At 45.0% G+C, this 15,269-nt stretch overlaps 1 protein-coding gene and 1 pseudogene across 1 annotated transcript in view; one reads left to right on the top strand and one right to left on the bottom strand.

Annotated features, from left to right (window-relative positions):
* LOC124722708 (calcium/calmodulin-dependent protein kinase type 1-like) overlaps positions 1-4,260 on the bottom strand; it is a 649,848-nt gene extending 645,588 nt beyond the window's left edge. Inside the window, exon 1 of the mRNA XM_047247845.1 lies at positions 3,927-4,260. Within this exon, the coding sequence (XP_047103801.1) occupies positions 3,927-4,260 (334 nt within the window). The remainder of the gene's footprint in view (positions 1-3,926) is intronic.
* A 1,076-nt stretch (positions 4,261-5,336) lies between these two features.
* On the top strand, positions 5,337-5,454 carry LOC124724031 (annotated as a pseudogene).
* Positions 5,455-15,269: the final 9,815 nt, after the last annotated feature.

Raw genomic sequence — 15,269 nt, 5'->3', positions numbered from 1 at the left:
TTTTATGTGACTGACATAGCTCTGCCTTTGAAAATGACGGAAAGTCGAGACGTGTCAGGTTGTCGGAAAAATAGAAGTGTGCTTACGACACAAAAAAAGTTATTTAAAAGTGTATCCCCGTTCTTTCAATGATTTGAAAGAAATATTAATCTACTAATATTGTTACTGGCATTTTGGTGTTCTGTGTGCGCATTTTACAGACTGTGAGAGATCCATGCATCCTATCTGAGGTAATAATCAAGCCAATGGACTGAACTGTTCAAGAGGACTAACGCACTTATGAATATAGCCGTCGTACGTGCACCTCAGGGCAGATTGAAATGATGGCGCAGCTGTAAAGGCAGAAAAAAACATACCTTTTCATCAGACCAGCTTCCGCTCGAGCTACCCTTCGTTTTATGTACCCCACACAGCCGTCCGACAATTGAAAAGAAATTGCCTGAGGGAGATCTCCGCTGAGAATGATTTTACGAGAAGGGTGCATTCAAAATAACAGTATAAGAGGAGTAACTACCACAAGCATGACGCAACCGTTTTGCTCCAGCGAGAGTAATGCGCTGACGTGGAGAAATATGATTGCAGCTGGTCCTTATCGTCCTTCTCTAACGACAGTAAGCTTAACCGTCAAAAAGAGAACGATGAAAACATACAGCACCTGCACGTTGGGTACTAATTGCAGAAGCTGTTCTGCTACAAGTTGCTGCAATTAATCATCTTTCATGACACTATTCAAGCACTGACGCATACTGTAGAAAAACATCAATACCTCAATCATGCCAAGGGGGAATGGTGTGTTGTCCTTTGCCTTTGGTGTGACAGGGCGCTAGTATGGAGACAGATGTGGTCAGGACATCGCTTTCATTGTGACGTTTATGCCACATCTCTGTACACGTTGATTACATTTTTGTTACTATGTTTTAATGCACAGAATAAGCAGATTTTGTCACGGGAAGCTAGCGAGTAGGTAGGATCACAAAGCAGACTCATCGAACAACGCGCCAGATGGTCACATAGCGTGAGAAAGGCCGGGTGAGCAAGAGCCGTACAGTACTGGAGCAGAGAGTGGGAATTCACCCACAAAAAAAAAGGTTCAAATAGCGCTGGGCACTATGGGATTTAACATCTGAGGTCATCAGTCCCCTAGAACTTAGAACTACTTAAACCTAACTAACCTATGGACATCACACACATCCATGCCCAAGGCAGGATTCGAACCTGCGACCGTAGCAGCAGCGCGGTTCCAGACTGAAGCGCCTAGAAACGTACGGCCACACCGGCCGGCTTTTCACCCACCAGGCTGGGCGCCAAGAAGCGAATCTTTCATTACTTATATTCATTGTTTAAATATTAATATACAGCTCCAACAGTGCTGATAACACTAATTGCACTGAGAACTTGTTAATATTAACTTCAATCTCACTCAGTTCATCGGGAAATGATACAAATTTTAGTTCTGTCAGTGATTATTGAGGGAAAGGATGGACCAATCACAATCACCCTCTGAGAGGGTAGGCGCCAAACTGCTCAGATAGCTCACTGCTATTCTACGATTGGTTTCCGAAGAATCTTTGTAGAAAATCTGGTCTCATGTAAAGATTGAAAAACTGTCTCGGATGCGGTACTTGTGCGATGTTGTATTAATCCAAGGCAGTCTACGATCGGTTTTTGAGGTGGCAATACGCGAACTGGTGTGTGAAATGGAACTCCGCGTAAAGAAGGATTTAATTGTTCAAGTTGCCTCGGAAAGCGTATTTGTACGATCTGATGTTGATTCTAAGATCGTGTGAAGCATTTCTGTGATTTCTGCGGTGCACGGGAACTAATGATTAATGATTAGGAACCTTGTTGTGAACACAGACGATAGACTGGCTCTAGAAATCGTTTTACCAATTTTGCGTTTGGTGAAATAAAATTAATTGGCATCCTAACGTTTTACAATTCTTATTATGCTTAGCATTTGAATCTACCCACTTGTTACATTATTGTGCACCGTTTAATGCAGAAGCTTTAAAGCTCCCGAACGACGGAGAATAGACCAACTAGGCCGATGTCTACGTGACGAGAGGTAAACGAGTTGGCAACAGTTCAGTTACGGGAAGTAGGGGGGGGGGGGGGGCGGACCACTACACTTTCATCTGTAAATCACACGTACCACCAATGTGTCCATGTGTACGTATTGTGGAAGGCATATTTCGAACATTAATCTCCCTGTCGGCTGTGATAGTGTTGCAGCATCTCCTCAAGACCGATTTCTCACACAATCGATATGTTATTTTGAAGTATGAGAACTGTCGTTCTCATAACGTTCGATTTGTGTATCACTGGTTTACGAAACATAATGAACAACTATAGTTGATGTCCAGGTCTCTAATCTCGATAGGTCTAGAAGTTCACTGAGAACCAACTTCGGGCTTACCGAAACAGTTGTAGCCTACGCGAATTGCTTGAACTTTAGTGCCATCTAACGCAGGAAGCCTAGCTAAGGTTCGGTCCAACATAAAACAGAATGAAAATATGAGTCTTTTTAAGGAAAGTACATTCAGGTCGAGATTCATTGGAAAAATGGCAAATAAGCTATATCGTGGTTGCATACTGTTTAATCTGGAATCCATACTAAACAGAAATTGTAGAACACACATACGAAGTTCAAGGAAGACCCGGGCGATTTGTCACAGGTTTCTTTGCCGAGAGCAAGAGCTCTAAGCCTGTTACTTTAGATACGATACGACAAAATAATATGCTTCACCGAGAAGCACTCAAATGGACTCGAACTTTTGATGAAATCTTGCTGCAGTGTGAACTACAGTATAGTCAGGAGCTGGTCTCGGTTTACTTTTAAAAAAGTATTTTAGAAACTACACACAAAGAATAACACTAATGAAGTTTGACAAAGTAATGACCGTCACCACTCTACGAAAATGAATCGTGGGTAATTTACTGGCTACAAGGAAGTAAGGTCAAGGCTGCTGCAACGAAATTTCTTTTGGCTTAGAAAATCCATACCAGAAGACACAGATTATTAAACAGCGACACTGGGAAGGAATTTAACCTATTTAACCCAAGAAACAAAACTGAAGACAGCAGAAGAACACATCTTGATAGAATGAAGAGTAGCAGGCTGCCTTTCAAAGATAGAAACTGTAATCCGTCAGGCCGAAGAAATTTGGGAAGGGCAAGCAACAGATGGGCACCATAAAAGGCAAAGAATTATCAAAATGGGACGGAAATCGGTAGATGTGATGTACATTTGCAGACAAACACAGTATTACAATTTCAGAACATTTGGATGATTTATTCCAGAGAAAAGACTTCGCAAACTGAGCAAGTCAATAACGCGTTTGTCACCTCTGACCATTATGGTTCAAATGACTAAGCACTATGGGACTTAACATCTGAGGTCATCTGTCCCCTAGACTTAGAACTACTTAAACCTAACTAACCTAAGGACATCACTCACATCAATGCCCGAGGCAGGATTCGAACCTGCGACCGTAGCAGCAGCGCGGTTCCGGACTGAAACGACTAGAACCGCTCGGCCACAGCGGCCGGCTGACCATTATGCGAGCAGTTATTCGGCTTGGCATTGATTAATAGAGTTCCTGAATGTCCTCCTGAGGAATATCGTACCAGATTCTGTCCAACTGTCGCGTTATATCGTCAAAATACTGAGCTAGTTGGAGGGCCCTGCCCATAATGCTCCAAACGTTCTCAATTGGGGAGAGATCTGGCGACGTTGTTGGCCTAGGTAGGGTTTGGAAAGCAGTGTGCATTACAATTAAAGAGCCACTTTGTCCGCAGCTCGTGGTCTAGTGGACAGCGTTGCTGCCTCTGGATCACGGGGTCCTGGGTTCGATTCACAGCCTGTTTGCTGATTTTCTCTGCCAGGGACTGGGTGTTTGTGTTGTCATCATCATCCTCATCCCCACCATCATCCTCATCCCCACCATCATCCTCATCCCCACCATCATCATCATCCCCACCATCATCATCATACCCACCATCATCCTCATACCCACCATCATCATCATCCCCACCATCATCATCATCCCCACCATCATCATCATCCCCACCATCATCATCATCCCCACCATCATCATCATCCCCACCATCATCATCATCCCCACCATCATCATCATCCCCACCATCATCATCATCATCCCCACCATAATCATCATCCCCACCATCATCATCATCCCCACCACCATCATCATCATCATCCCCACCATAATCATCATCCCCACCATCATCAATCATCCCCATCATCATCATCATCATCATCCCCATCATCATCATCCTCATCATCATCATTCGTGACAGTGGCTAGACTGGATTGTGAACAAAATGGACTGCATAAAAATTGGGACTTCGTAAGGGCGCTGATGACCGCGCAGTCGTATGCCCCACAAACCAAACATCATCATCAGAGAGCCACTTTTTTGAAAACTTGTGATTGTCTCGCAATACGACGCACACGTTTAAAATTTAGCTCAAAGGTGAAAAAGTGTGGCGCCCTGCGACGTCGCTCCCGGGCTCGGCGACGCTTCCAACAGCAAGGTGTCAACACACGCGGAAAAAGCTCTAAAGTGGGTTAATCATGTCACACTGGCACCAAATTTCATTACAATTCTCCCCAGTGCCACCGTGAACGTGTCGTACGTTGGGAAAGTCGTCACATCTCCTGTTACCCACATTTCAGCACTTCTTTTGACGCCTTTGCGATAGAGGTCAGAAGCGCATTACCCAGCGTTGAAATACTTTTCAGACACACCTCCGGTCAGAATCGACGCGAAGAAGCCTCAGCGGGTGGCATCAATGCCGCCAATGAAACTATCCGTTTCTTGGGAACGTCGATTCCCTAACATTTCGTGGTCTAAGACGACAGTACGCAGCGCTATAAGCAACACGACGGCGTTCTTGACAACCCCTGATAGTGCTGACAGCCCTCGGACATTTCAACCCCTCTCTAACGACGTCGTGGTTCTGCAATCTCACTGGAAGTGGTCGTCATCTTTTGGTGTGTAGCGCGACCACGATTTTAGTTCTGGTGTACAGGGTGGAACCACTATGGACCGTTCAGAATGGAACGTGATCCGAAGCAGCAAAGGGATATATGCTCTTTCAGCCCACCTGTTTCGCGCCCACTTGTGGCGTGATCACGGTAGGGAAGGGGGGGCGGTTGCTACACTGACACATGTATTAACAAAACGGCAAGGGTCCGTCTAAGACCCTTCAGTTCAGCAACAGCCTGTCACCCTCGAATCTTTGTTGGGGACTTTAAAAATGACCCTGTCCAGAGACAGCCGTTCATTGATTTCTCGGCGCCGGTGTGATAGGCAGCCAACGGCCTTGCCGCAGTGGTAACACCGGTTCCCGTCAGATCACCGAAGTTAAGCGCTATCGGGCTGGGTTAGCACTTGGATGGGTGACCATCCGGTCTGCCGAGCGCTGTTGGCAATTGGGGTGCACTCAGCCTTTGTGCGGCAAACCGAGGAGCTCCTTGATTTAGAAGTAGCGGCTCCGGTCTCGGAAACTGACATACGACCTGAAGAGCGGTGTGCTGACCACGTGACCCTCCATATCCGCATCCAGTGACGCCTATGGGCTGAAGATGACACGGCGGCCAGTCGGTACCGTTGGTCCTTCATGGCCTGTTCAGGAGTAGTTTACTTTTAGTTTTAGGTATGATAGGCAACATTTTTGACACCCCTTAGACTTCGTATGCGGCCAGCAAGCGCTAGTTCAGTGGCGTAGTGATACTCAGCTGAGTAATGTCGAAATGTTTCCCTGTTTTTTTTTCGTAAAGCTTCTTCGTGCTTTAGGGAATGTTAACAGTCAAATACTGGTATGTTGGGAAGCCTGTGTGTGTCTAACCGCTGATTCAGACAACACGATACGCAAACAGTTGTAATAGCATAACACGCAGGACATCAAATTTATACGATTCACAGATTGATGGGGCGCATGAATTTCCTTCCTTAGGTTAAGTGATGCGTGTAATGGCAGATGTGGCATCTGGCCTCAAAATTACAGTAAATGATTGCAAAAAATAAAAAGATTCACATTTCGTGGAAGATGTATGAGAGAGGCGAAATACCTCCTGTAATAAATACAGTTTTGAATAAAAGGGGGGGGGGGGTTACTAACACGTGTGGGTATTATCGAACTCTCATTTAGTAAGTCGTGGTTGCAAATACTCTCACGAATTATTCACAGAAGAGTGGAAAAATGGTTCAAATGGCTCTGAGCACTATGGGACTCAACTGCTGAGGTCATTAGTCCCCTAGAACTTAGAACTAGTTAAACCTAACTAACCTAAGGACATCACAAACATCCATGCCCGAGGCAGGATTCGAACCTGCGACCGTAGCGGTCTTGCGGTTCCAGACTGCAGCGCCTTTAACCGCACGGCAAGAGTGGAAAAACTGGTAGAAGCAGACCTCAGAGAAAATCGGTTTCTGCGCGGAAATGTACTCGTAGGAAGACGCGAGGCGATACTAGCCCAACGACCTCTCTTAGAAGACAGGCCAACGAAGGAAAATTCTATGTTTATACTGTAGCATTTATGGACTTAGAGAAACATTCTGACAATGTTGACTGGAACATTTTTGGAAATCCTGAAACTAACTGGAGTAAAATACAGGGAGTGAAATGCTATTTACAGTTTATAAAGAAACCAGACAGCAGTTAAAAAAGAGTCGAGGAGCACGAAAGGGAATCACTAGTTGAGAAGGGAGTGAGGAGGTGTAGCCTATCCCCGATGTTATTTAATCTGCACATTGAGCAAGCAGTAAAGGAAACCAAAGAAAAATTTGGGCAAGGAATTAAAGTTCAGGCAGAGGAAATAAAGGTATTGACGTTTGCCAATGATTTGTAATTCTGTCAGAGAAGGCAAATGATTTGGATGAACAGTTGAACGGAATGGTCTATGTCTTGAAAGGATGTAAAATGAACATCAATAAAAGCAAATCACGGATAATGAAATGCAATCGAATTAAATCAGGTAATGCTAAGGGAAATTGATTAGCAAATTAGTTTTGTTATTTGGGTAGCAAAATAATTGATGATGGTCGAAGTAGACTGGGAATGGCAAGGAAAAAAAGTTTCTGAAAAACACAAATTTGTTAACATCGAATGTAAATTTAATTGTTAGGAAGTCTTTCGTGAAGATACTTGTCTGGAGTGAAACGTGGACGATAAACAGTTCGAACAAGAGGAGAACAGAAAATTGTGAAATTTGATGCTACAGAAGAATGCTGAAAATTAGATGGGTACATGGCGTAGCTGTTGAGGAGGTACTGAATGGAAGTGGAAAGAAATTTGTGGCACAACTTAACTAAAAAAAGGGATAGGGTGATATAACACATTCTGAGATATCAAGTTAGTGATGGAGTTGAGTTTGGGGGAAAAAATTGTAGACGGTGATCAAGAGATGAATACGCTATGCAGGTTCAAATGGATGTCGGATTCAGTAGTTACTCGGAGACGAGGAGGCTTGCACAGGATAGACTAGCTTGTCAAAGTAGACTTCGGACTGAAGACCACAAAAAGAACAAAAAGTATTTAATGTAAGCCCCGTGACCACTTAGAGAAGTAGCAGTTATCATTAGTCATTACTTGAATATTGACAAAATATTCGCATATCTTACTACTGACTTTAAATGTTTTAACAGCCTTAGGCTCCGAAACCTTTCTACAAAGGCATTCATGACAGGTTTTTTCCTTGTGACTGACTTGTCGTGGGAGAAGTAAGAAAACCAATGTTCATTGACAGTAAATCATCGCTCCAATCTGTTTGTATATTTAATACTACTATCAGACATACCTACGAGATTTTTAGACCATACTAAAGGGAGCAATTCCATTAGTTCTAACCGCGTGAGAAGCGAATGTACAAACTACTGAAGTGCACATTGCAGCTTTCGTATGTGGGAGCCAAGGGACTGGAACTGACGCTTTTAGGTATAGCACTGATACACTGATGAGCCAAAACATTAAAACCACCTGTTTAATAGCTTGTCTGTCCGTCTTTCGAACGAAATACGTCACTAATTCTGCGTGTCAGACATCCGACAGTTTCTTAGAAGGTTTGTGGAAGTACGTGGCATTAGATGTCTACTCACAGGTCATGTAATTCACGTGAATAACGGGCCGCTGATTTGCATACGCGGTGATGGCACCCGACAGCGACCCAGATGGGTTCCGTACTACTTATATCAGGCGAATGTGGACGCCAAGTCATCAACATGAGTTCACTATAATGCTCCTCAAACCACTGTAGCACGGTTCTGGTCTTCGAGACACAGACAATTATACTACTGAAAGGTTACATCGCCGTCGGGGAAGACATCAAGCATGAAGGGACGCAGATGGTTCGCAGCTGTTGGTGTGTCTTCGATTACTACCACACGTCCCATGCTGACGTAGGAGAATGCCTCCCTCAGCATAATACTGCTCCCACCAACCTGCGCCCGTAGCGCGCTGAACGTTTCGAGCCGCAGTTCGCCTCTATGATGGCGTTTGTGGAGACGAGCAGCGACCTAGTGTAGTAAAATTGTGGTTCATCCTAACAGCCAACGCGTTTTTATTCATCAACGATCAAATTCTTACGGTCCCGTGCCCACTGTAGTCGTAATTTACAATGTCGTTGGCTCAACATGCGAACACGCTGGGGTGGTCTGCTGCGGAGCTCCAAGTTCAACAATGTACGATGAACGGTGTGCTCCGAAGCACTTGCATTAGGATTGTGCTCTTTCTGGACAGATGTCACAGATCACTACCTATCCTACTTTACAGAGCAAACAAGCCTCCGAACCCCAGCCGGCCGCGGTGGCCGTGCGGTTCTAGGTGCTTCAGTCCGGAACCGCGTGACTGCTACGGTCGCAGGTTCGAATCCTGCCTCGGGCATGGATGTGGGTGATGTCCTTAGGTTAGTTAGGTTTAAGTAGTTCTAAGTTCTAGCGGCCTGATGACCTCAGATGTTAAGTCCCATAGTGCTCAGAGCCATCTGAACCATCTGAACCTCCGAACCCCACGTTCTGTTGAGAATCATGGACGTCCAACCATTTAGTGAATATAGTGATAGCTTCTGTCATACCTCTTTCCGTGGATGCTCACGACAGTGGCACGTGAACATTCGACCAGCTTCCCCGTTTTAGAGATACTCGTCCACAGGCCTTGCCTAATAATAATGTGTCCTTTGACAACGTCGCTTATAACAGTAGATATCCCCACTACAGCCAGTATCTTCGCTAAGCTTCCGTCTTTGGTGCGCTTACGTACTTCTCGTAGCGCGTTAGATGCCCGAAACGTCAGCAGGTGGCATCCAACGTCACGGTGGACGGTGGTCATAATGTTTTGGCTCTTTAGTATATGTCACGCTGCGTTGTACGCTGCACCGTTTCAATGCTATTATTACTATTTGTAAAATGGGGTACTTAGCACTTTTGTACACGTACAGTCGTGGACAGAACGAGCGAGAGCCCTCGCATTTTCGTTATGCTGTTCCGCACAGCTTTAAAGTCTGCTACACAGCATAACAGGCAAGGCGACCAAGTGCTACCAACATACCATGCAAGTTCGCTCAGCTGATGTGCTGAGATAGCTAGCTAGCACTGGAGAAACTCGCGCTTCGAAGACGCCACAGCATCACCTGCCATCACTTCGTGGGAAATGAAATACCTCAAGTATAAGCCAATGTGTTGTATACGTATATCTGTGACTATGACTTGGATCTAAAATGTGGTTATGGATAGTAAGTATTCTCAGATTGCGAATCTAACATCATGAATAAAGACAAGGGGAAATGAATTAGGCGTTCTTCCTCTTCCGTAACATCAAATATATTTTAGTTATTCTTCCTAACATGGACTGCGCAGAAAATCATTCACCAGAAGTGAATACCTTTTTAGCAACACCAGATGATATTAACAGCTTGCCGGCGCGGGTCAGCCGTGCGCTCAACGGCGTCATATCGCGGACCGCCGGCTCCTTGCGCCGTCAGTTCGAATCCTTCCCCGGGCATGGATGTGTGTTAGGTTAGGTAGGTTGAAGTAGTTCTAGATCTAGGAGACTGATGACCTAAGCAGTTTGATGGTATAATTCTTAGAGCCATTTTTTGTACCTCTCGCGTAAATTTTCTTTACATAACGGCCGTATCTTTAGATTGCGTTGACATAGCTCACTTTTTTACTCCACCAAGGGACCGTATACCGCAGGAAGTGCGATGCATTTCCGCTTATTATGTCCACCCGTACTCGAGGTAAACGGGTTTTAAGGGTTGGGTAGACAGACAGACGGTCAAGAAAGTGAGACTAGTAGGGTTCTATTTTTACCGATTTACGTGACGAAATCCTAACAACGAAAATAGCTACCACAGTTACTGAAGATGAGGGCCGCATAATAACTTCCGCTACTCTTTATTCGAAATGTTCCAGTTGCAGTCGATACATCAGCATATTAATCGTAGCTACGCTTTCGATCCAAATCACGTTCACAGGAATGCAAATAAAATCCATTTGCCTTTACACGTGGTAATTCAGATCCCAATATTAATGTCACCGCGTTTTAGATGTGCGAGCATTCCCATTGCTAGATATCTTAAGGAACACTTCGGCTAATGAACGTTTTCTGGCTGTGGCACGTCTAATGGAGAATTCGAAACATTGAAGAATACGTTTGGCAGCTACGTCGCCGTTTATTTCCTGGGGCGGTGCAGAATTATCCTACTAAATTTACTCGCTAATAACAGTTTTTTGTTATTTCGATAAACATCCCGAATGACTGTCACATAAGCGGTGACATAAAGGTAGACAATTCATATTTTTGAGTCCAGAAAGCTCTATGCAAGATAAACTGCAGATCATTTTGCGATTTTCATTGCGAAATTGCCGGCTTATTCATGTCTGGGGTAATAATAGAGGGCTGTTTGCCTGGGTTGTCTGCTAGCGTAGTGAAATGTGTTTGCAAGTGCAAGGGAGGTCTGGTTTGTTTTCGGTTCTAATCTCGATGGAGGCAGATAGACTATCAGTAAAGGAATTCTTGCGCCACCACTACATTTTATTGCTACCTTTATTCTGTACCGGCGCCCTGTGGATGTCGATATGAAACTCTTGTAGAATTTCGTACTTGTTACTGCCTACTTTTTCTGCTTCTGTCAATAATTGAATTGACTTAAGTGTGGCACTGAATGATTTTTAACTGAATTTCGTTATGAATGTTCACGCATTGCTGAATTTGCCCACTTTCATGGTAGGTCAGCAACGGTAATCCAGTATGACTGGTCTGAACGTTGACACAGACCATTTCGCGGCCGAGTGCCATAATATTTTGCTAATTCGTAACGATCTGGGGTACTTGCTCTTACTAAAACACTTATGTTATCTCGATAAAAAAATGGTTCAAATGGCTCTGAGCACTATGGGACTTAACATCTGTGGTCATCAGTCCCCTAGAACTTAGAACTACTTAAACCTAACTAACCTAAGGACATCACACACATCCATGCCCGAGGCAGGATTAGAACCTGCGACCGTAGCGGTCACGCGGTTCCAGACTGAAGCGCCTAGAACCGCACGGCCACACCGGCCGGCTGATCTCGATAAGCGGAAGTTAATTTTTATTAGTACAGTTCATACTAATTAGCGTTTCTTCTTTCATTTATATCTTATATTTAGGTGTTGTGGTTAACACACTAATCAGCATTAATATAGACTTACACATGATTGAAAACAGTGTGACAAATTTCGGACTGTATTTCAATTTCACGCCTGTGCATAGTATGTTGGTAGCACTTCGTCGCCTTGCCTGTTACGCTGTGTAGCAGACTTTAAAGCTGTGCGGATCAGCATAACGACAAGGTGAGAGGTCTCGCTAGTTTTGTCCACGACTGTACGTTTGGAATGACACAGGTGCTTGTTACAAAAATTATTAGCTGTGACGAAAATGGTTTGTGTATTTAAGCACACATAGCACGAATACAACACAGATATCAAGTCTTCCATTACTCTGATGTATAGTTACCTAGCGTCTGGATGTGAGGAAAGGTGCTGAGGCGTCTGCAAATTGAGATGCGGCTGACAAAGACACCTCGCGTGGAACTAACGTCTCTTGTCTGCTTATATACACTCGAGTTGAGCATAAAAGGCGCAGACATGGCCTTCGGCTGTAGCAGTAAAGGACCCCATGATTCGCAATTCCTTGTACATTATTCACTTTTTATCCCCACCTCAGTCGCAACGATCCGTTTGCCGTCGTAAGGAAAATTATGCTGACATAACTTCTCCGGCATCCTGAATGTACCGTTAAACTACGACTGTACAGCATTCAGCGCCTATATTTACGCGTTTCCCTGACGTAAGTACTTACCACTCAATGAAGAAGTCTCATAAAAGCGAGTCACTGGTGGAAGGATTACGCTCCTTTCGGCATAAACCAATCTCTTGCCACCTTTCAAAGAGGACGGAGAACGAGCTGTGTGATTATTTGCGCTGTGAGATAGGAACAGAATACGGATTCATAAAAGATAGTTTGCATCTTCGTGGCTGAAGTTTGTCAATACGTTATTAAGGTAAGGGGTTCTGACAGTTGTGAATATTACCGAACTATCAGGTTAATAAGTCATAGCTGCAAACTACTACGACGAATTCGTTTCAGAAGAATGAAACAACTGGTAGAAGGCGGAAGATCCGTTTGGATTCTGCAGAAATGTAGGAACACGCGAGGCAATACTGACCAGACGACTTATCATAGAGGACAGGTCAGGGAAAGACAAATACACGTTTATAGCATTTGTAGACTTAGAGTAAGCTTTTGACAGTGTTGAAATGAATACTCTCTTTGAAAGGCTATTTATAACTTTACAGTTTTAAGAGCGGAAGGAAACGAAGGGGAAGCAGTGTTTGAGAAGGGTTATTATTCAGTCTGTACATTGTGCAAGCAGCAAAGAAAACCAAAGAAAAAAAATTTAGTAAGAACTGAACTGCAGGGAGAAGAAATAGAAAACTTGAGATTTGCCGATGACATTTTTAATTCTATCAGAGACAGAGAACGATTTATCCGCCAGGGTAGCCGAGAGAGCTAACGCGCTGCTTCCTAGACTCGGGTAGGCGCGCTGGCCCCGGATCGAATACGCCCGGCGGATTAACGACTAGGGCAGGTGTGCCAGCCAGCCTGGATGTGGTTTTTAGGCGGTTTTCCACATCCCGCTAGGTGAATGCCGGGCTGGTCCCCACGTTCTGCAGACATCTGAACACATTCGCACCATTCCATATGTGGTGTCACCACCAGACACCACACTTGCTAGGTGGTAGTTTAAATCGGCCGCGGTCCATGTAGTACATGTCGGACCCGCGTGTCGCCACTGTGATCGCAGACCTAGCGCCACCACCAAGGCAGGTCTCGTGATACGAGAGTGGACTCGACCCCAGTTGTACGAGAACCAAGCTACCGCCCAGTTGTACGCGAACCTAGCTATCGCCCAGTGGTACGAAGCCTTTCTCTCTCATTAGCCGAGAGACAGAATAGCCATCAGAAGTTAATGGCTACGAACTAGCAAGGAGCCATTTGTATCAGTGCCTATAGCTTACGAGTAATCAAGAGAGATGTATTCCAAGGAATCAATAAAAGTTAAGTAAAAAGCATCTACATACTTTTCTTCTTATTCATTCATAAGTTCTCATGTTCCAGACTTCACGCTCGTCTGCTTATTGCCGTTCGTGCACTATCGGCCACAGCGTTAGTTTAGCATTCCTTTTCAGCAATCCACATCACGGTGTCGGTCCAGCTACCGACACTACAATTATTGGCGACGAGGGAAAAGGACCTTTTTCTGATTGCTTACATTTATTTCTGATTGCTTACATTTATTTGTGTCATGGCTTCGCCACATTCTCCAGATGTACTGTCCGAATTTTATCGCTTGCAGAATCAGCAGACGCAGGCGTTACTGGATGCCCTTGGACAGCTCGTCCAGGGTCAACGTACCATTCAAACCGATGCGGCCGCCGCCGCTTCTTCGCTACCGCTGCCACTGAACGCTGTTGCACCTCCCTTTCGACCATACGTGGCAGCCGATGAGACCTGGCAAGAGTGGTCTCGTCAGTTCGCCTTCCACCTTGCTGCCTACAGAATTCAAGGTAATGAGCGGCGGCCGTTTTTGCTTTCTTGTGTCGGTGTGTCCACATACCGTGTGATAGTGAAATTGTTTCCCCGACGCGACGTAGCAACTCTGTCCTACGAGGAAATTTTGTCTGCATTAGATGCCTATTTCAAAGACACAGTTAATGTGGTTGCAAAACGGTATACGTTTTTTCGTACAAAACGTACGGCCGGTCAAACTAATAGGGAGTGGTTAGCAACATTGCAAGGACTTACTAGGGACTGTGCCTTTGAATGTGACTGTGGTCTTTCTTATTCAGATACAATGGTGCGTGATGCAATTGCACAGAACGTTTCTGATGTTCGCATACGGGAGCAAATTTTGAAACTAGTTAATCCCTCCCTTCAACAAGTGATAGACATATTGGATAGACAGGACACACTTGACTGTGCTCAGGAATCTTTTGAAACTTCGCCAGCCGTGTGTAACATTAACCGGCCCGCCGGGCGCGCTCGCGCAACGCGGCCCGGTCAACTGCCCTCGCGGCCGTCCGCACAGCTGCCGCCGCGTGCTAAGCCAGGTGTGCCGCGCCAGCCCACAAATGTAGTGAAATCATGCCCGCGGTGTGCTACTAGACATTCGCGTGAACATTGCCCGTCACGCCAAGCTATTTGCTTTTTCTGCAATAAGAAAGGACATGTTCAAAGTGTTTGCCAGAAAAAGCTCAGATCAGACAATCACAATCATTCCAGGCCCTTTGCTTCGCGCCGGAATCGAACCAAGGACACTCAGGCTCGTGGACCTTCGCATATGGACATTCATGTCGTTAATTCCACTTCGTCCAGTGACACTTTCTCTACCAGTGACAGTGTTCGTCCCACAAAAACTGTGCGTCGACGTCGCCGGAAATCACGTCAATTAGCAAGTGATTCTGTACCAGTGTCTGTTCCAATTGCACAAAACAGTCGCTCTTGTCGTCAGCAGGACAATAAACTTTTTGTGGACTTAGACTTTGAAGGCCAAGTGATACCATTCCAGCTCGATACCGGAGCTGCAGTTTCATTGCTCAATCATGACACATACAAACAACTGGGCGCACCTCCGTTGCGTGCCGCACATGTTAAGCTAACTACATATTCCGGACAGAAAATTCCTGTGTTAGGACAGTGCAGCC

The sequence above is a fragment of the Schistocerca piceifrons genome, chromosome X, assembly GCF_021461385.2.
Source record: "Schistocerca piceifrons isolate TAMUIC-IGC-003096 chromosome X, iqSchPice1.1, whole genome shotgun sequence".
Lineage (NCBI taxonomy): Eukaryota > Metazoa > Arthropoda > Insecta > Orthoptera > Acrididae > Schistocerca > Schistocerca piceifrons.
The sequence above is the reverse complement of the archived record's forward strand: the minus strand, read 5'-3'. Positions and strand labels throughout refer to the sequence as shown.